The 22,033-nt window shown below is 44.4% G+C and overlaps 1 protein-coding gene and 1 non-coding gene across 2 annotated transcripts; both read right to left on the reverse strand.

Moving 5' to 3' along the window:
• Nucleotides 1–147: 147 nt before the first annotated feature.
• On the reverse strand, nucleotides 148–15,442 carry Utp11 (UTP11 small subunit processome component). Its single transcript, XM_059254934.1, has 8 exons — nucleotides 15,060–15,442; nucleotides 7,674–7,735; nucleotides 5,176–5,278; nucleotides 4,598–4,711; nucleotides 3,715–3,808; nucleotides 3,485–3,615; nucleotides 1,122–1,232; nucleotides 148–408 (listed from the first exon to the last, which is right to left on the reverse strand). The coding sequence occupies exons 1-8, from the start codon at nucleotides 15,120–15,122 to the stop codon at nucleotides 325–327; spliced, it is 762 nt and encodes a 253-aa protein (XP_059110917.1). The 5' UTR covers nucleotides 15,123–15,442; the 3' UTR covers nucleotides 148–324.
• Nucleotides 15,443–18,708: 3,266 nt separating this feature from the next.
• LOC131905365 (U6 spliceosomal RNA) lies at nucleotides 18,709–18,812 on the reverse strand. The gene has a single exon (XR_009377896.1). It is a non-coding gene; the product is annotated as a U6 spliceosomal RNA (small nuclear RNA).
• Between the last annotated feature and the right edge of the window lie 3,221 nt (nucleotides 18,813–22,033).

Below are 22,033 nucleotides of genomic sequence, written 5' to 3' on the forward strand. Positions count from 1 at the left end.
CGGATCTCTGTGAGTTCAAGGCCAGCCTGGGCTACAGATTGAATTCTAGGACAGAGAAACCCTGTCTCCAAAAACCAAATAATAATAATAATAATAATAATAATAATAATAATAATAACAACAACAACAACAACAACACAGAAACAATGATCTTGGGAAAGGGCTTTAATAGTCTCATAGAAAGACATCAAGTGTCATGTTGACAATAAGTCATGATGACAAAACAAAAAACTCAAAGCATCTGAACTAATGAAATCTAAAGTTATTACAAAAGGAAAAAAGGGTTCTTGTCAATGCAGAACGAAGAGGCTTGTTCTTAACACATCATCGTTTTCGGCGCGTCTGGAATCTGTAAATGGCTGGGGTGTTCACTGTTTCTTTCTTCACCTTCACCTTCTGAGTTTTATCCTGTGAGGGTAAAAAGGTGACCAGGAAACACAAACAGGATTTCAGGAAGCAGCAAAGTTAGTAAGCTAGCTAAGGGGAAGCCCAACAGAGCCTTCTCCCAGTTCAGAAGAGCCTCAGCCACCCACTGGATGGAGCCACTCAGCCCTCCAGGAGCACACAGGGTGCTACCAGCTGGGGACAGTCTTTGGGAAAACGAAGGAGAGAGCAGCTCGAGTAATTATTTTGTTTAAATTATAAATTTAATTCTCTCTCAGAACCCCAGTTGAGAAAGGCCAACCTAAAATGATCTGCAAGGCTGAAGAATCTGACATTTAGAGGAACGATAATGCAAAAGAGCTTCTTAAATTCCTTGGCTCTGCTATTTCACGGCACAATGTTGTCTATTTTTAAACACCCGTGAGTGGCATGCACTGTTTGTTAACCTGTTTAAATGTTACGGGAGCTGCTCATAAGCTGTAAAGTCCATATGCTACCTGATCCTACCCTCTGCTGCTCCAGGGCACTGACTAATAACCCCTTATTACCTTCTTAATCAAGGACCGTTTCAACAGTGTCAGAGCAGTAGACACTGGCTCAAACCACTGCCCCAAAGGAGCAGACATTTTCACTGCTGTTGATTTACACACAGCCAAGATCCAGCCTCAGTTAAGACCTTTATCAGAAAAAAAAAAAAGAGAGAGAGAAAGAGGAGGCTCAAGACTACCTCTCCTCACCATAAGATCTTTGCGGGTTTGAATTTTCTGGGCAACAACGAACAGTTTCTTCTCCCGTTCAATCCTCTGTGTCAAGCAGTCATACTGCCTTTGTCTTTCTTTAGCTATCCTCTACAGAATAAACATACAATTAAATAATACAATTAACAAGACAAAAAGGAGTAAGATCCTGGTTTCATCAGTTCCCTCTTTATTCCAGAATCAACTCAACATGACTACTATTAAGATACCCATGTTAAAGCCAGCACACTCTACAAGTGAAAGCAACCGTGGAAACTACCCTATCAAACTCTTCCATTTAACAAATTCAGCACGAGACCCAGAGAAGAAAAGTAACCGGCCCAAGGGTAGACGGTTTGCCTAGAGGGTAGTCAGGACTAGCCTGAGCCCTCACTTCTGAGAGTGTTCCCAAAGGTACACTAAGTGGCCTCCACACTGTTACTGGAGCTGAGGGCAGCACCTATCCAAGACTGGAAGCATGCAAAAGTGAACAGAGAGCAAGAGAAGGCCCAGTGATGGGCAGTGTGCTGGGGCCTGAGAACCTCAATCTCAAAGAGCACAAGGAGAATTCTCAGCACAGAGACCTGAGAAGACTCACTGGCTGAGGATTCCTCATAGGTTGCTGCAGTCCTCACATTTCCAAAACTCCAGCATCTGAGAAACGAACAACTCTGGCTTCTTTGAGATGGCACACATACTGAGTCTCACTCATCCCTAAGGCCTGGAACCAGAGTGTTTGCACTTCCAAGTTTGGGGTGTTGGGAATATTTGCATGTACATGAGATAATTTAGGGATGAAACCCAAGTCTAAATAAGCGATTCATTATTTTTCATGTATTCCTTATATACACAGCCTGAACACAATTTTACACAGTATTTTTAGTGTGCCTGCATTTTGACTGTGGCCCATCAATATCAAATCAAGTGTGTATTTCCCACTTGTAGTATCATATCAGCACTCAAAACATTGCAAATTTGAAGAATTTCAGATTTTACTGTTTTGAACTACCTGTACGTACATATATGTACAAAATTCCAGCGGGTGGAGAGATGTTCAGACTTTAAGCCATTCACAGATTTTGTTTATCACTTCCAAATTGCAGACTTGCAATCTACTGACAAGCAGCAGCCTCTTGATAAAAATAATTATGCTTTAAACAAAGCAATGGAGTGTAACAACATTGAGCTTTTAAAAATGGCAGCCCGAGCCCTGTTATCTCCGTAACCTCTCTGATGGCAGAGCATTCTTTAGGGTCTGGGCCACTACCCTCTCAAAGGGCTACAATACTACCCGAGGAGCGAGCATCAGTAACTCAGCTAACTGGAAACACAACTCACTGACAAACAAGGCTATCAGGAGAAGACCTCCGCCAGCCCCTCAGCTGGGAATGATACGACCATAAAGGGGCCTAGCACTGGGCCTCAGACCAACACCTCGCCAGCTCGAGCAGAGTCTCACAGCAGTGGTTTCAGACAGCTTTTGTTTTCACTTTATCGCACAGACTGTCAAATTTATGGGATTACCCAATATAGTCAAACTAATTAGGGGTATTTATATTACTAAAGCAAGTTTAGCTGCCTCTGAGCTAGAGGAAACTGCTGTGAAATCAAACATTGGAAGCAAAACTGATGCGGTGTAAATGATTCAAATCAAAACAGAACAGCTGTCTGCTTGAAACACATTGACAGCATTTTTTTTTAAATGGATCAGTCAGAAGTGAGAGTTCAACTCCAGAAGGCTTTGAGAAAAAGCCTGTCATCTCCACAACCCAGTTATGTGATAGAAAGCACCATAAGGAAAAGTCAATACAAAAATCTTGGTTACAAACGAGTAATATGAAAACATTTTAATATGCATATTCACTGGAAAAGGTTCTAGATCAAAGCCCCGACACACCCCAAACCTCATCTTCAATGGTCCTTGCTTTTTTTTCCCCCCAAGACAGGGTTTCTCCGTGTAGTTTTGGTGTCCTGGACCTCGCTCTGTAGACCAGGCTGGCCTTGAACTCACAGAGATCCTCCTGGCTCTGCCTCCCGAGTGCTGGGATTAAAGGTGTGCGCCACCACCGCCCGGCCTGCTCTGAACTTTCCAAGTGTCAGCAAAGGACACATACGTTAAAGGCACAAAGGACCAGCTCGGAGTTGGGATTCAAACCCAAAACCTGAGCTTCTGACCACTATGGAACCTGTCCTCCAAAACAAACAGAAATCCACTTCCACCCATCACCAGGTCATCTTTCAAGATAGTTTTTGAAGTTTTCCACAAATAATTATAAGAAACAGAGTAGCAAAAAAGGAACCACAGACAAAAAACCCCTGAGATGCCCCCAAACTCCCATCTGAGTGCAAACAGAAAGCCATACCTTGAGTCGAGTCTCAGGGGTAACGCCTTTCACTTTCTCCTTCTGCAAGGTCTCTATCCTGGGTCTATTAAAGACCCTGCCTACTAGTTCTGGGGCCGTTTGCAAGTGGGTCGCAATATCAAACTGTTCAACTGAAATTCAAGACAATCTTTAAGGCACAGGTTGTCCCTAACACCATACAACACACAGTGACATGGCAGACTGTCCCAGGCACCGTCAACATTTCATACCTTCCTTTTTGGTGTCAAAAAAGAACACGTGCTTATTCTGCTGCTTCCCCTGGAAATCCAGCAGGTGGAGCTCTGATTTCAGTCTTTCAATTTTCTAGAATAAGGAATATGGACTCTTTAAAGTAGCTTCTTCCGGAGTCTCAGAAATAAACCTTCAAGAACTTAGACACTTCACATCATCACTGTCAGCCAGCAAAGAATTCATTTCATTCTTTTTGATATTTTTAGACACTGACTTGCATCAAGGCATCATCACACGTCTGTCATTATACTTTGTTCTCAATGATTTCCATTCTTTTTCTTTTTCTTTCTTTTCTTTTTTTTAATTTTTTCAAGACAGGGTTTCTCTGTGTAGCTCTGCCTGTCCTGGAACTCACTCTGTAAACTAGGCTGGCCTCAAACTCAGAGATCCTCCTGCTTCTGCTCCCTGAGTGCTGGGATTAAAGGCGTGCGCCACCACTGCAAGGCAGACTTCATTCTTTTCAATGAAAGCACTTAAATTTATTTATCAAGCAGTAGACGAGGCATTCCACAAAACTCAGTATTTAAAATATGACAGAAATAAGCATTCTCAAGTTAACTGATCCATAACTATGGGACTAGAAACTGGCAGAACCAGAATTTAGCCTACATCTGTCTCATTCTCAAAGCTGAACTCTATTCCGCCATGCTGACTATACTTCTAAATCATCATCACACCCAAAGGAATCAGCTGATAACTTGACATTACAGAATCGTTTCCTCTGTTGTTGTTTAAACCAGGGCCTCGATACTTAGAGCCTCTGCCTCCCAAGTGCTGGAATCAGAGGTTACACAACCACAACCTGCTGTGTCCTTTCTCAGTCAACCCACAGGGACACATCAGAACAGACGCAACGGTCACCTTCGCTTCTGCGACCCTTTTCATCTCTATGTATTTGATGTCCTGAGTTCTCATCAGTTTCAGCTGCTCTGGTGTCACTTCCTCCTTGTTCTCCTTGATGAGATGAACTCCATCCTAAAAGTGAAGTTTAACAGATAGTCTGTAGCAGAGTACAATCACAGTAAGCTGTCTGCATACTCCACATTTAAAACAAAGACAAGAGCTGTGTGCACACTAAGAGCTATCCAAGGCCTCAGGCCACTGACACTCAGCTTGAACAGACAAACCTCCATTCATTTATCCTTCCAACAAGAGCCTGGGGTGTAACTAAGGGGTACAGCACTTGGTCTAGCATGCAGAGGTACCGGGTTCCATTTGTAATACCAAAATAAAAACAAATAGGGGGAAAAAAAAAACAGAAGATGGCGCAAAGGTAAGAGCATGCTGACCAAGAAAAGGACAGTCTGTCCTGCACCTCTCCCCAGGAGACCGGGTCCACGTGGAAGGGCCTCAAGGACGCTTCCTCGCTCTGTCCCACTCCCCATCCTTATTTCCCAACACTTGGGGCTCCGAACAACTATTACCTGTTTTGCACTTACCTGGAGCTTAGCCCGAGTCATTTTATAGTAGAATTCATCTGGATTTTTCTCAAGAGCCTTCTTCCGGAGAGCTCTGAGGAAGTCTTGCTTTTTATGATAGTCACTTAAAAAAAAAAGTCAGGAGAGATTCATTACAAAAGAAGGAAAAAAAGAAAAACTATCTCCACAGATGAACTACATGCATTAAAAGTTCATAACCTGGCCGGGCAGTGGTGGTGCATGCCTTAAATCCCAGCACTGAGGGAGGCACTGACAGGCAGATCTCTGAGTTCGAGGCCAGCCTGGTCTACGGAGTGAGTTCCAGGAAAGGCTCCAAAGTTATAGAGAAACCCTGTCTCAAAAAAAAAAAAAAAAAAAAAAAAAAAAAAAAAGTTCATAACCTGGAGGCACATCACATCTGCTACCTCAACACTTGGAGGGCTGAGGCAGAAGAATCACAAATTCAAAATCAATCTAACTTAAAGTGAGAGCTTGTCTCAAAAAAACAAATAAACAAAATCCCTCAAAGCAAATCAAAGCAAATAAACCAATGAGAACCACAAAAACCAATGTTTAAGAAACCCAGAGCAGTGACCAGATTGCTCTATGGTCCACTGTCACCCATCAGGCTCCCTATAAGACTCACAATCTTGAGTCCTCTGTTCCAATCATACCTAAAAGTAACTGTCTCCTTTCCACATCTTTTTGTTTTGTTTTGTTTTGTTTTGTTGTTTTTTTGTTTTGTTTTTCGAGACAGAGTTTCTCTGTGTAGCTTTGGAGCCTGTCCTGGAACTCACTCTGTAGCCCAGACTGGCCTCGAACTTCCTTTCCACATCTTAGTGCCACTTCAACAAAAGGACACCAAGGAAAGCACAACTTGAAACTCCTTAGGAAGGCTGTAGTCTGAGCTTCAGCACCAAAATCCCGCCATGACTCAGACACCGTTCACTGCCATCCATCCAGCAGAGCAGGAGAGGAATGACTTCTGCAGCCGGGCTGTGTGGTCTGGATTCAGACTCCACTACTTCTGGTTAAGTAACCCTGGGGAAGTTGGATAACCATTCTAATCCTAATTTTACATATCAAATGAGTCTAATAGTAACCTACCCCAGAAGGTTGTTGAAAAAAAAAAAAAAAACACACACACAAACTCTATATCCTAGAACACTGCCTGACCCAATCACTGCACTCAGGGATGGGGCTATAGCTCATTGGTAGAGAGCTTTCTTTCCAATGCATTAGACCCTAGGTTCAAATCCCATTTTCCACCACACCACAAAAAGAAACCAATCACAGCACTCAGTTCTTAGAATTAGCTTCAAAAGCTCTAATATGGCCAGCATAATGGCACATGCCTTTAATCCAGGCACTCAGATCTCTGAGTTCCAGGCATCCTGGTTTACATAGTGAATTTCAGGACAGCCAGAGCTACATAGTGGACCCTGTCTCAAAAACAAAAACAAAAACAAAAACAAAAACAAAAAACAAACAAACAAAAAAAAAATGGCAAAAAGCTCTGGTATCAGCCAGAGCCAGGCACCGTATGTAGAACTGAATCCCAGCACTCAAGAAGCAGAGGGAAGAGACCTTGAGTTTGAGGCCAGCCTAGGAGACTGTCACAAAAATAAAATGAATGAATGAGCGACTGTGAGAGAGAGAGCGAGAAAAAGCTACTCAGCTTCCAGAGGTCCCAGGTCCAATTCCCAGAACAGACATGGCAGCTAACAATTGTCTATAACTCCAGTTCTAGGGGATCTGATGCCCTCTTCTGGCCTCCACAGGCACATATCAGGAGGCAGAGACAGGTGGATAGCCATAAATTTGAGGTTAGCCTGGTCTACACACTGAGTTTCAGGCCAGCCAGGACTACATAGTGAGACTTTATCTCCAAAAATAAAATAAAATAAAATTTTTTTTTGAAAATTAAAATCTAGGACCTACAGAAATCCATTTAATCATCACCTCCTGCCACACCAGGAGTATAAGAACCTCAACTGACTTGTATGATAATAAGCAATTAAAAGCATTTTGCAAATGAAGTGCTAAAGAAAAGAATGGACATAATTGTTTTATAAAATGTTTTCAGAGTTCATCATCACCCACTCTCAGGCTCATGAATTCATCTTTCACATCTCTTCATTCCACACCACATATCATGATGATGTAAGAGACTGAACAAACAGAATTTTAGATTGTATCTTTCACTTCAAGAAAAGGGAGCAAAAAGATTTAGCATTTGGTTCAAACACCAAGGCAGAGGCAAAGCAACGCCCCTATGAAAAAACCACCTGGAAGGGCATACTAAAAAAATTCACAGTGCAAGTACTTTTAAGTAAGCAATGCTGTATCTGAACAAAGGGAAGCTTGAGGGTCACGGGAAAATAACAGGCTGCCAGAGCTTTGGGTATTTTATCAGTGGCAGGAAATTCTTCCCCGTCAGACACGCGGGCACTTCAGCTGTAGTGTGGGGATGCTGTAAGCCTTCTTGGCAGTACCTCTACCAGAAATACTGGACTCACTTTGCTCGAAGTTTGTAATCTTTCTTCTTCTCCAGCAACCCCAGCCGTTTTCGAAAGCCAGGCTAGAAGACAAAGGGAAAGAGGCACTTAGTTCTCTTGGGGAATGCATGCTCAGAGCCATGACACCCGACAGGGACAAGACTGGAGGAGGCCGTAAATCTGTGTCCTTGGAGCCAGCCACTGTCCTGTTCCTCCCTCCTGCCCCTCACTAAGCCCTGCCCTGGGATGAGAGGGCTCATCCAGCAGCCAGACAGGTCACAAGCACCACCATAATAGGTTTCTTGGCCTCTTAAGGACAGAGAGAGGCAACAATGACTCGGCACTAAGCAAGCAGTTGCCAGTTGTACTAAAATTACTACCAACTTAATCCAAGGGCTTATAAAATACTATGAAGGGAAAACATGGTAACAGGAGGCAACTGTGGGGAGGGAGCTAAATTTAGAGTTTCAGACAGGTTCAATCCATGCTTTACCTCTTAACAATCTGTGACCTTGGGCAAATAAATCACTTCACTTCTCTGAGCTGCCATTTCCTAACCATAAAACAAAGACAGTAAGGCTTGGTAAGATGGTACTTGCCTGCAATCCTGACACTTGGGAGGCTGAGACAGGAGAATTGCAAAGGCTACATAGCAAGACCAGAAACAATTAGAAAAAAGGAAGGAAGGAAGGAAGGAAGGAAGGAAGGAAGGAAGGAAGGAAGGAAGGGAAAACAGTAGAGGCAAAACCAAGTACAATGAGAAAGGTTTTTTTGGTTTTTGGTTTGTTTTTTTTTTTTATTATGTACACAGTGCTGTTTGCGTGTATCCCGGCAGGCCAGAAGAGGGAGCCAGATCTCATTACAGATGGCTGTGAGCCACCATGTGGGTGCTGGGAATTGAACTCAGGACCTCTGGAAGAACAGCCAGTGCTCTTGACCTCTGAGCCATCTCTCCAGCCCCATAATGGGAAAGTATTATCTCTGATATTCACTTCTATAGTATTTGAGGTTCAGTGACCACATCTTGATATATCCTTCTATATGCGACCATTACTTTGAGTGCTTAATGTCAGGTTAAATTGGTACATGTCTATAATGCAAACCTTGAAAAATGGAAACATGATCAGGAGTTCAAGGACAGTCTAAGCTACATGAGACCCTGTGTACATTATGTGTATGTCTATGTTAGATGCTTTTCCGACTTTTTGCTATGGAGAATAGCTTTTGAGACAGGGTCAATTCTTAATCATTCTGCCTATTTGAACTCCTGATCCTCCTGCCTGCACCTGCAGAGTGCTGGAATTAGAGGTATATGCCACCATGCCTGGCTTTTATTAGGTGCTGAGGATTAAACCCAGAACCTTTAGCTGCTAGGCAGTAAGTATTCTATCAACTGAGCTACACCCCCAGCTCTACTTACATCTTAACATCTCACAATGTATGTACCTACTCTGTCCCAAAGCAATGTGCTATGCTTGTTACATACTCCTAGTTCATCTTTATGACCATTACAAAGAAGTAAAGCATATTCCAGAAGGGAAATGACATTTAAAGAATGTATTTGAGAATGCAGAACCAAGTCTAGATTGTTTGTCTAGTATACAAAAATCCCTAGGTTTAATCTATAACACTACATAAACCAGGTATGGTGGCATACACCTGTAACCCTTGCACAAAGACCATAGGCAGAGTGATCACAAGTTCAAGGTCATCCTTAGCTGCATATACATGAGATATTTACTCTCTAGGAATGTGGCCAGTCTATGCTATTTCTCTGCTCGGAATGTTTGTTTGGCTTCAGTTTTAGAAGCAGGTTATCATGCAGCTCTGGTTGACTTCAAACTCATGACTTCCTGCCTCAGCCTCCCAAAAGCTATGATGACAGATAAGTTCCCACCATGTGCTTGACTTTTACTTATTTATTTACTTATTTTTGAGACAGGGTCCCATTCTATAACCCAGGTTGACCTGGAATTCACTACGTTACTCAAGGTAGGGTTTGTAATCCTCCTGGCCTTAGTCTGCCAAGTGCCAAGATAATAGATTTGCCAGTCTACCCACCCCTCTGAATAACCTTGACTTCGGAGGCTGCACATTTATGTCTCTACTGAACTTGGGATAATAATTTGGATGGAATTCTTACAGTCACCTTTGTCATCTCTTAATCTTTCAAGGGATAACATAACCCAATGAGTAAAATAACAACCCAAGGATGGCAAGATGGTTCAGAAGACAAATGCCTGCCACCGCACCTAAGTTTGATCCCCTAGGGCCTACATGACGGAAGGAGAGAACTGACCTCTCACAAGTTGTCCTCTGAGCTCCATAACAACTCCCTGGCATGGTTGCCCAACACTCATACACCCATACCCATACCCATACAAACCAATAAGTAATTGTAATTTTTTAAAAAAACGTTAAACTGTGTGTGGTGGCACAAGCCCTCAGAGTACCCTACAGACAAGAGGCAGAGATCTCTATGAGTTAAGGCCAGCCTGGTCTACAGAGTTCTAGGCCAGCCAAGGCTGTGAAACACTGTCTCAAAACAGACTTTCCTAATTATTTTAAAAATTATTTTTATGAGCAATGGTGGTATACTCCTTTAATCCCAGAAGATTAACTGGGAGGCAGAGTTTCAGGATAGCCTGGTCTACAAAACCAGTTCCAGGACAGCCAGGGCTACCTAAGAGAAACCCTGTCTCAAGAGAGAGAGAGAGAGAGAAAGAGAGAGATGTATAGTCAAAAAACGGGCCTGGCAAATGGATGGAACTAGAAAATATCATCCTGAGTGAGGTAACCCAAACCCAGAAGGACAAACATGGTATGTACTCACTCATAAGTGGAAACTAGATATAAAGCAAAAAAACAATCAGACTGCAACCCACAGAACCAGAGAAGCTACCTAGCAGGGGGGACCCTAGGATGACTGTGGCTTAGAATAAGTTTTGGTTTTATTCAATCACTGGGCAAGCTTCAGTGAAACATTTCACTATTAGGATAAGAATTTGTACTGTATCAAGCTGATAATAGAAAATATATATATATATATATATATATATATATATATATATATATATGAGAAAAAACAAACAAACAAAAAAAAAAAACCAGGCCTGGAGCGATGGCTCATTGGTTAAGAGCACCAGCTGTTTTTCCAGAGGACCTGGGTTCAATTCCTAGCACCCACATGGCAGCTCACAACTGTCTGTGACTCTAGTTCCAGGGAATCTGACACCCTAAAACATACATGCAAGTAAAACACCAATGCACATAAAATAAAATAAAAAACATTTTTTAAATGTTTAGACTTGTTTTATGTCTGTGTTTCATCTGCACATATGTATGTGTACCACACGCATGCCTGGTGCCCTCAGAGGTCAGACCAAAACATCAAGTCCCCTGAAACTGAGGTTATAGATGGCTGTAAGCTACCAAGTGAGTGCTGGGAACCAAACCTGGGTCCTCTGCAAGAGCAGTAAGTGCTCTTACCCACTGAGCCATCTTTCCAGTGCCCATGATAGCTTTTATTTTTAATACAGCAAAGGGAGACTAACAGAGAAAGAAATTTCAAAGGTAGGGAACAACACTGAGGTAGAAGTCTTGAAATCATTAATGTGTGAACGAACATGGATATTACAGAGGAAAAGATATACTACATGTGAAGCAGTTTACACATTTACCTCCTCCACACAATCATCAAGAGTTCCCACTGCAACAGGACAAAGAAAAATACAAGGTCCCAAATTCAGACGTGATTCGGGCATCGCCTTGAAATCCCTTTCTTCTATGGTAACCCAAGTCAACTATTTGCAACTGTGACTTTAGATGTGAAATTCAATCTCTTTAAGCACCAGGTTCCTAATTTGTAAAATGAAATAGCATCTACCTACTAAGGACACTGTGGGATTAGGAGACATTCCTTTTATAGCATGCAGAGCTATTTCTAGGATGCTCAAAAAGTGACCATTTTAAGCAGGATGTACTATAACCTAGTATCAAGGAAGCTGAAGCAGAAGGATCACAAATTGAATCTGAGGTAAGTCTAGGCTAAATAGGGAGATCTTATTTTAAAAAAAAACAACAACTCACATTTGATAGCTTTGCCTTCAAAAGCTACCTCCAAGTCCAAAACGTTTCAACACAATGTTCTATATACCTCTATCATTTCCAAACATGTTGCACACTTGACATTTTAAATTTCTTTTATTATTATTATTTTGTTGTGTGTGTATATGACTGCTTTACTTTCAGGCATGTCTGTGTACCACTAGTGTGCCTGATGCCCAAGGAGGCCAAAAGAAAACCTCAAATGACCTTGAACTGGAGTTACAGATGGTTGTGAGCTGACATGTTGGTGCCAGGAACTGAACCTGGGTCCTCTAAAAAAGCAACAAGTGCTCTTAACCACTGAGCCATCTCTCCAGCCCCCACATCTGGTATTTTTAATGTGCCACCTCTTACAAAGTTGCCTCTATATTCTTTTTTTTTTAAGTTTTATTTTTTTTGAAGATTTATTTTTATGTGCATTGGTGTTTTGCCTGCATGTATGTCTTTATGAGGGTGCCAGATCCCCTGGAACTGGAATTACAGACAGCTATGAGCTGCCGTGTGGGTGCTGGGGATTGAACCTGGGTCGTCGAGAAGAGCAGCCAGTGCTCTTAACCACTGAGCCATCTCCCCAGCCCTATCTCTATATTCTTGAAACATCTAATATGATTTCCGGCTTTGCCATATGACAGTTCTAGCTACACCTCTCTGAGCAAAGTACTTGACCCATCTGAGCCTTCACTTCCTCGAGGAAATGTGAGGAAATAATAACCTGCTTCCAAACAGCTGCTCTGAGTTAAACAGCAGTGAGAGTCATGCATTTACACTCCAAGTTCTGGCTGCTGTTAGTTTTAGATAGGTCTGGATATAGTCTCAAAAACAAGATGTTAAAATGCACTACTGTGGGGTTGGTGATATGACTCAGTGGGTGAAGGCATTTGTCGCCAAGTCTAATGACTTGAGTTTGAACGTGGAGACGACTGCTGTAAGTTGTTCTCTGACCTCCACAAAGCTGTAGCACCAGTACACACACAGTTAAATAAAATACATGTATGATAGTGCTTCCCCTGAGCAGATACCCTAACAAATGCTATTAAGCAGCAAGAGTCAACTGTGCTTAAGAAGACTCAGTACTATCTCTTCTCATCCTTTCAGCCAAGATGAACTACACAGGATTTTAAAACATAGAGAGGAGGAGGCTTCAGTTCTGCAGCACCAGTCAGCTGCACAGTTTCAGAGATCCTGTCCTTCCCCTGGCTTCAGCATCTGTACAACCGCTATCTCTAGAGGCCTTGTTGGTTGTTTATATGGGGGTTCTGTTTGTTGTTACTGTGGTTTAATTTTGTGTGTATACGTGATATATGTGTATGTGGAGGTACATGTCACTGCATATATGGAGGTCAGAGGACAACTTCTTAAGAGTCCATTCTTAGCCAGGTGGTGGTGGTGGCGGCGGCGGCGGCGGCGGCGGCGGCGGCGGCGGCGGCGGCGGCGGCGGCGGCGGCGGCGCACGCCTTTAATCCCAGCACTTGGGAGGCAGAGGCAGGCGGATCTCACTGAGTTCAAGGTCTACAGAGCAAGTTCCAGGACAGGCTCCAAAGCTACAGAGAAATCCTGTCTCAAAAAACAAAACAAAACAAAACAAACAAACAAAGAGTCCATTCTCAAAAAAGAGGCCTAGAAGTTGAAAGAGCAAAAATCAGTACATGAGAGGGTTTGGAGGGCAGAAAGGGAAGGGAGAAATGTTGTGATTAAGCTATATTCTCAAAAATACAAAGTTTCAAAAAAAGGAGTCCATTCTTCCCTTCTACCTTTATAGAGTTCTGAGGCTCTTTCTTGGGTCACTAGGCTTGTGCAGCATTTACTGGCTGAGCCATTTTACCAGCCCATTTTGTTTTGTTGAGATACTGTTTCACATAGCCCAGAGCAACCTAAAACTTAATGGATTATCCTAAATTCTTGATCCTCCTGCTAAAAAAAAGGGAAGAAAGAAAAAAATATTTGAAGTGTTAAAGAGATAGCTTAACAGTTAAAAACACATTCTTCTCTTCCAGAAGATCCAAGTTAATTTCCCAGCACCCATATCAGGCATGTCACAACTACCTGTAAGCCCAGCTCCAGGATGAGCTCCCACAGGCATATGCACTCATGTGCACACACCCATCCACAGACACACATATACACACATAAGTTAACTTTTTGATTAAAAAAAAAAATTAAAGCTGGGAGGTAGTGGTGCACATCTTTAATCCTAGTACTTGGCAGAGGCAGGTGGATCTCTGTGAGTTCAAGGCCAGCCTGGTCTACAGAGCAAGTTCCAGGATAGCCAGAGCTTTTACACACAGAAACCCTGTCTCGAAAACCATAAATAAATGAATGAAGTATAATTGTGTATGTCTATGTGTATGAGCATGTGAGTGCAAAGCCTGTGAAAGCCAGGAGGAAGTGTGGGATTTCCTGGAGTTGGAGTTACAGGTATCTGTAAGTCTACTAGGTGGGTGCTGGGATTTGATCTCTGATAAAGCAGCCAAGTGCTCTTAATGGCTAAGCTCTCTCTCCAGCCTTGTTAAAAGCTTGTTTGAACCAGTGATTTCTGAGAATAATAAAGTGGATAATGTGAGTCTGGATATATCTTTATTTCTATCACATATCCCCACACCGACACATTCTCCTTAGAAACTCCACAATTATTTATCCTAAGTAAAATTTAATAGGGGACTCACTCCCTCCCTCCTTCCTTTCTTCCTACCGAGGACTAAATCTTGCTAGGCAAACAGTTCACCACTGAGCTGTATGTCTAGAATTTTTTCTGGATTTTTATTTTGAGACAGATCTAAGTTGCCCAGCCAGGCCCTGAATTTGTGATCCTTCTGCCTTGGCCTCCTGAGTAGCTGCAATTACAGACCTGGGCTATCGTGTCCCCATAGAGTTTATAAATGGTCAAGTCACTCTCCAGAAGGGAGAAGGAAAGTACCACGATTTCAGGGTGAAGCATGTGACAGATCTACATGAACCGCAAATCCCACGCCGAAAGGTGGACCCACTTTAGGAACACCTACCCTCGGTCACAACTCCTGCATGAGTCGGATGCGGGGCGCCTACTGCTGCTGGTCACGGGGGGGGGGGGGGGGGGGGCATCTGACACACCTCGCCTCACTCAATTACCCACTGAACCTCCTACCGTAGAGAATGACGATCCCCCTAACCAGGTGCCCAGGTCTCCCCGACAAGGCACGCTGGGGTCAGGCCCCCTGTCTCGAGTATTTACAGAAGGCAGATGCGCCAGCCAGTATCCCGACGCTGGGAGAGCAAGGGGGCAGGGGCCACCGGCCGTCGTCCATGGGGCCTGCGCGGGCCTACCTGGCTTCGTTCTCGATGTTCCCGCTGTCGGGACTTGGCTGCCTTGCGAAAAGCCGCCGCCATGCCTCCTGGGGTCTAGAAAACGCTCAGCAAACTCCACCACCGATACACTACCTCAGCAGCCGCATACGCCAAGACTACCGGAAGCAGGCCCAGCCGCTGGAGGCTTGCACACCAGGTAGCCTATCAGAAGCCTACTTTAACGGAAATAGAGTCCCGCCCAAGCAACCCGGACAGGAGGCTTCTGGGAGATGTAGTTTTCTAGATAGAGTCTCGTGATTTCCTCCCCACTTCTCTTTTCCGCCCGAGAGTGTCCACAGGTCCGGAGGCCTAGCCTTCACTCGTGCCCGCAAGTTGGCATCTGGGAACACGTGGCTGGCACTGCCCTCTGGCTGAGCTCAGTTTGCGTGTGCGCATGCGCAGTCACCTGCGACTTGGGTGGGGTTAAAATCCTAAATAGATGAGGGCATGGTGGCTCACGTCTTTAATCCCAGCAAATCCTCGGGAGGCAAAAGTTGGCGAGTTTTTGTGAGTTCAAGGCTCTCCTGGTCTTACATAGTGATTGCCAGGCCAGCTAGGACTGCATAGTGAAATGAAACCCCGTCTCAAAAACAAACAAACAAACAAAACAAAACAAAAAAACGGGTGATGGTAGCACAGGCCTTTAATTCCAGCACTCAGGAGGCAGAGGCAGGTGGATCTCTGTGAGTTCGAGGCCAGCCTGGTCTAAAGAACTAGTTCCAGCACAGTCAATGCTGCACAAAGAAAACCTGTCTCAAAAAGAAAAGAAAAGAAGAGAAGAGAAGAGAAAAGAAAAGAAAAGAGAAGAAAGAGAAAGAAAAGAAACAAGAACTAGAAATAGTGTGAGTTTTACAATAAAAGAGCACTTTAAAACTGCCTTTGGCTCTACCACTGTATGACTACCAGCTGTATGACTTTGAGCAGGTTTCTTGACTTTAACAAGCACCATTTTTCTCACCCATAAAGCGAAGATAATAATAGCACGCTGGTCTTGCTCATAGTTGTGTCAAGGGCACTGAGTTGCAGAACTGTATCTATAAGCATCGCAGGGGAGAATCATCTCAGAGCAATAAAGTTCTGCGTCCTTCACAACCATCAAAGAAACGGCTAGCTGGCTGACTTAGTGTAAGGTAGTATAATGTGATGGATAGAGCCGTGAACTGTGGTCGGAGTGTTCTGATCCCACCCCTGCTCTTAACCAAGGCAAAGTAGTTGTGCTGAGGCTTGGTATCTGCATCTAGTTGTAAAATAATAAAATAATGTTATACCCACAGGATTGTGAGGCTTAAATGACATAATATATTTAAAGTGCTTAATGCTTTGTTTACTTGTTAGCAGGTTCACAACAAAATTGTTTTGTCTCTTTTCTGGTTTTACTAGGTTTGGCTTAGTCTGATTTGGTTTGGTGTTTTTGAGGCAGGGTCTGGCTGCCCTGAAACCCACTTAGACCAAGCTGGTCTCGGACTCACAGTGATTCTCTTGCATCTGCAGAGTGCTTGAGTTACATGTATGCACCAGCATGCCCAGCTATCAGTGTTATTTTTAAATCACTAAAGCTGCCTCTAAGTAGCCCATGAGACAGAGTCAGACCCAGCAAAACAAGAAGCAGCATTTGGGGGTGTTTGCTCTGCCTCTCTCCTCTCCCCCTCTCTCTCATTCTTATTTTCTTTATCTGTTGGCATTTGAATTCTTTTCCACTATGTGAGGCTAATCTTCCACAGGATCTTTTTGTTTGTTTTTGGTTTTTTGAGACAAGATCTCACTATGTAGCTCTGGCTGTCACAGAACTCACTAGGTAGACCAGGATGGCCTCAGACTCCCAGAGATCCTCCTGCCGAGTGCTGGAATTAAAAGCATTGCACCACTATGCAGGCTCCTTAACTGCATCCATTTTACATGACACTGATCACCTCTCCAAGCTGAAGAATGCCCTGGAAACCCTCTTCAGAGAGTCCAGGGGGCAAGTGAAATATGAAAAAGGTCACAGTATGAGAAGTTTTTTCCTGTCTCTACACACTTGATCTTTGCCCAGTTAGGTCGACACGCGTTAGGAAAATTCCATTTTGTTTGTCATCCTTGAAAAACAAGCTACTTCATGGTCTGGGACCACCTTTCCAGCCTCATCTCAAGAAGCTTAGCTATCTGAGACAATGACCAGATGGCTGCTGTATCCACTCCTGCTGTGTCCCCTGAAGAAGTATTAGTGACCAGCAGCATCTGGGGAAGCCATTGCTGGACCCTGGAGGTGGGGGACTTTTGAGTTAGTCCTAGATTGGCATTGCACAATGACCACCTTTTAGTTTGGCATTTAGAGCCACATTATCAAAATCTTTGTAAAGGGATAGCAATAACTGGTTCACATGGGGTTTTTTAAAGACCAGAAAAGGTAATATCTACCATACACATGGCTCCTACACACAGCATTTAACCATGGTCTCTCTCTGCTTCCCTGCCTGTTCTCTGCCACAGTCTCTCATTTTAGCCTCTATGACACCCTTGTGGGCTTGCGAGCACAAAGCAAGTTTCTAGATTTGAGAGTGTTTGTTAAGCTTGAGGCCTGCTCTGGGCACTGCAGTGTCAAGAGTGAGCAATATACCCAAGGAGGAAAGGGCATTTTCTTAGTTGGAGGAAGGAGGTCTTGTGGTTAGAGGTACCGGAGTGATTCAGCACCCAGAGGAAGTCATGAACGGCTTGGCAGAAGTGACCAGAGCCTTCTTTTGAAAGGTCTTGCAAGGCAAGAAGACAAGATGGGTCTCTGTGAGCTTGAGATAGGAAAGTGTATGTAGGCGTGCCCTGGGTTGGGAAGGAACAAGTATCCCACTTAACCTAAGCCGGTGGCCAAGCACTCTGCTTCCAGCTCTGGCTCAGACGCACCTGTTTCCCAAGAAGGGGGAGAGGACAGATGGGTGACAGGGACAGAGAGTCCATGAGGCTGATCCGTGAACTCCCTGGGGCACGTCTTCCTGGGCCAATGGAAAGAAAGTGAGAGGGAAATGTGAGCCACTGGAAATGGAGAGAAGAAAGGACACAGCCCCCTATCCTGGGTAGGCCCTCCCTCCCCCCACAGGTTGGCCAGAGCCAAAGATTTCCTAACTTTCCCTGACCTTTAGACTCCAAGTCCTAACAGCAAAACCTTAGTACTTGACCTTAAAAGGGAGGAGAGGAGGGTTCCCCACCTACTGAAGACTTATCGCATGGTCTCATCACTCCTCAACAATGGTATCTTCAAGAAAGAGACTGCCTGTCAGAGCTTCACTGACTGCCCAGGTGATGGTTAGGATCAGTATGGACATAAGAAGTGTTGACATTTGACAGTCTGGGTTTCAATCCTGACTTTGCCATTCTTGGTAGTTACTTAATGTATTTGTGCTCCCCTTCACCTTCCTCTCCCTCTTCCCCACCCTTCTTTCTCCACCGGGTCTTATTACCGAGCTGAGGCTGGCTGTATAGACCAGACTGGCCTCGAACTCACAGACAGCTGCCTGTCTCTGCTTCTTGAGTGCTAGGATTAAAGGTGTTCGCCACCGCAGGCCCAGCCTCCATTTCCCCATCTTTGTTTTGTTGTTGCTGCTGCTACAGGTTAACGGATTTTAATGGAACAAATAAGTTTATAATAAAATTTCATTTCAAGAATATGGAGTCCTTTGTGAATTTGCATGCCATCCCTGCACAGGGACCATGCTAATCTCTGTAGCATTCCAATTTTAGTATCTGTGCTGCCAAAATGAGCACCATTTTCTGACCTTTGAGAAGAGGATTAGACGGTGTATCTAGGGCTGGTGAGACAGCTCAGCGGGGGAAAAGCACTTGCTGTGTGAGTCTGATGACCTGAGTTCAATGGAAAACCCTAACTAGGACAGGAGCCTTCAGAAAGGGGAGAGTTGGGCTGGTGAGATGGCTCAGAGGTTGAGAGCACTGGCTGCTCCTCCTAGAGATTCCGGAGTTCAATTTCCCAGCAACCACATGAGTTCAATGCCCTAAACCTACGCTGGCAGGATCTAACCGACCATAGGGCCAGCAAGACGGCTCAGTGGGGAAAAGTACCCAGCAAGATGGCTCAGTGGGGAAAAGTACTTGCCACCAAGCCTGACTATTCCCAGGAACCACATGGTAAGAAGAAAGAACTCCTTCCCACAAGTTGTCCCTTACTTCCTACATGCATGTTCATGTACGCGCACACACACACACACACACACACACACTCACACACACACCAAATTTTTTAAAGATTTATTTATATATTATGTATACAGAAGAAGGTGCCAGATCTCATTACAGATGGTTGGGAGCCACCATGTGGGTGCTGGGAATTGAACTCAGGACCTCTGGAAGAACAGTTGGTGCTCTTAACCTCTGAGCCATCTCTTCAGCATCCCCAATTTTTCATAACTTATTTATTTTACTTATTTTTTGTTTAGTTTATTTATTTACTTTGTTTTTTTTTTGTTTTCCGAGACAGAGTTTCTCTGTGTAACAGCCCTGGCTGCCCTAGAACTCACTCTGTAGACCAGGCTGGCCTCAAACTCAGAGATCCCACTGTCTCTGTCTCAGAGCGCTGAGATTAAAGACCTGCACCACCACCACACAGTTATTTAATTTTATTTATATGTATATGTTTGTGTTTGCATGAATGAACGTCACCGGTGCTGGTGTCTGAGGAGGCCAGAAGAGGTCGTCAGATTCCCGGGAGTTACACGCTGCTATGACAGCACATAGACCCTGGGAACTGAGCTCCGGTCCTTGGGAAGAGCAGTGTACTAGCTGATTGACGACTGACATGGATGAGCCCAGCTCAGTGTGGGCAGTGCCACCCCTGGACTAGTGGTATTAGGTGCTATAAAAAAACAAGCTGAACTGGGTAGTGGTGGCACACGCCTTTAATCCCAGCACTCAGGAAGCAGAGCCAGGCAGATCTCTGTGAGTTCGAGGCCAGCCTGGTCTACAGAGCGAGGTCCAGGACAGGCACCAAAGACTACCTAGAGAAACCCTGTCTCGAAAAAAAAACAAAACAAATAAACAAAAAAAAAAAAAAAAACAGGCTGAGCAGTCATGAGAAACAGGCCAATAGGCAGCACATTCCTCCCTGGTCTCTGCTTCAGTTTTTACCTCCAGTTTCCTGCCCTGTGTGCGTTCCTGCTCTGACTTCCCTGGGTGATTCTGTAATGTGGAATTGTAAGCTGAAATAAACCCTTTCCTCCCCAACTTGCTTTTGGTCATGGTGTTGGAAAGCTAACAGCAAGCAATCTTAGCCACTAAGCCATCTTAGAGAACTGACTCCAGAGGGTTATCCTTTGACCTCCACGTAGCACTAGCACACACATGTGAGCCCACATAGGCAAACACACACACACACCACACACATATATGCATGTATATACATATATATGTTTATTGGATAATTACATGCATTCATATATTACATGCATGCATGTTTAGGGAACAGTGCAAAGTGGGAGCTCACAGAGTCTTAGCTCTTGATAAAGCCCTTCAGTAGCACTTCAAGCCACAAGGAAAGAACAAAGATTATAAGATGAAGCACCCTTACTGCGCATTCTTAACTTTCCCCTTTCTGCTTGCACACCAGAAGAGGGCACCAGATCTCATTACAGATGGTTGTGAGCCACCATGTGGTTGCTGGGAATTGAACTCAGAATCTCTAGGAGGAGCAGCCAGTGCTCTCAACCTCTGAGCCATCTCACCAGCCCAACTCTCCCCTTTCTGAAGGCTCCTGTCCTAGTTAGGGTTTTCCATTGCTGTGAGGAAACACCATGCCCAAAAGCACCTTGGGGAGGAAAGGGTTGATTTGACTTACACTTCCATCATAGTCCATCACTGAAGGAAGTCAGGACAGGAATTCAAACAAGGCAGGAACCTGGAGGCAGGATCTGATGCAGAGGCCACAGAAGGGTGCTGCTTACTGGCTTGCTCAGCCTGCTTTCTTATAGAACCCAGGACCACCAGCCCAGGGATAGCACCGCCCACAATGGGCTGGGTCCTCCCCGTAAAATGTCCAAGCTAGCAAGGTGGTGCAGGCCTTTAATCCCAGAGGCAGAGGCAGGTGGATCTCTGTGAGCTGGAGGTCAGCCTGGTCTATAAAACGAGTTCCAGGACAGCCAGAGCTGTTACACAGAGAAACCCTGTCTTGAAAAACTAAACCAAGAAGGAGATGAAGGAGGAGAAGGAGAAGAAGAAAAGAAGGAAGGAAGGAAGGAAGGAAGGAAGGAAGGAAGGAAGGAAGGAAGGAAGAAAATGCCCTACAGCTTTCCTACAGCCTGATCTTATGGAGGCATTTTTCTCATTTGAGGTTACCTCCTTTCAGATAACTCTAGCTTGTGTCAAGTTGAAACTAGGCAGCACAACTCCTATTACTGCCATCACCTCATCCCAGAACAGACCCCCTCTTGCTATTTACTCCAACAAGGAATAGTGCTTGCTGTATCCCTCCAGAGGAAAGGCCCACTCTCAGACTGTCCATTCACGCAGTGCACTCCTGATAACAGGTGCTTGGCAGGGACGCAGCAGGGGGATCCAAACTGAAGCAGTGTGTGTATGTCATTCACTCATCAGTTATTTATTGCCTGCCAAGCACTGGAGTAGATACCGAGAATACAGTAGTCAACAAAAATGACCCAACCTCTGCCCTCAATGCGCTTGCAATTTAAGAATCAACAACATAATAAGCAACCATTTAATTTTGAAAGGCAACCTGGCCCGCAGGCTGTCTTAGGACCTAGGAACCAGACACATGCTACAGAAGGGGAGGGTCCTCACCAGTCTTGGAGAGGGTGGTCGGGGTCTTAATCCCTGCAGTGCAAACTTGGCTGGATGCAGCCTTGGATCAGGGGAGCCTCTCTGGGCATCCGAATCACCATGGATACAAAGGTTATTTCCAGCTTCAGTTTGTTGTCCCTTGTTTTGCAAACAGCACAACAGAGCCTCCCCACCACCACCCC

Source organism: Peromyscus eremicus, chromosome 2 (genome assembly GCF_949786415.1).
Source record: "Peromyscus eremicus chromosome 2, PerEre_H2_v1, whole genome shotgun sequence".
NCBI classification, from domain to species: Eukaryota; Metazoa; Chordata; class Mammalia; order Rodentia; family Cricetidae; genus Peromyscus; species Peromyscus eremicus.

What these genes read in the sequence shown, in the direction of transcription:
- Utp11 (XM_059254934.1), bottom strand. Translation starts at nt 15,122, where the DNA reads ATGGCGGCGGCTTTTCGCAAGGCAGCCAAGTCCCGACAGCGGGAACAT. An exon ending in AACATCGAGAACGAAGCCAG is followed by an intron (nt 7,736 to 15,059) that starts GTAGGCCCGCGC and finishes TTTGTCTTCTAG; the next exon opens with CCTGGCTTTCGAAAACGGCT. An exon ending in GATTACAAACTTCGAGCAAA is followed by an intron (nt 5,279 to 7,673) that starts GTGAGTCCAGTA and finishes TTTTTTTTTAAG; the next exon opens with TGACTATCATAAAAAGCAAG.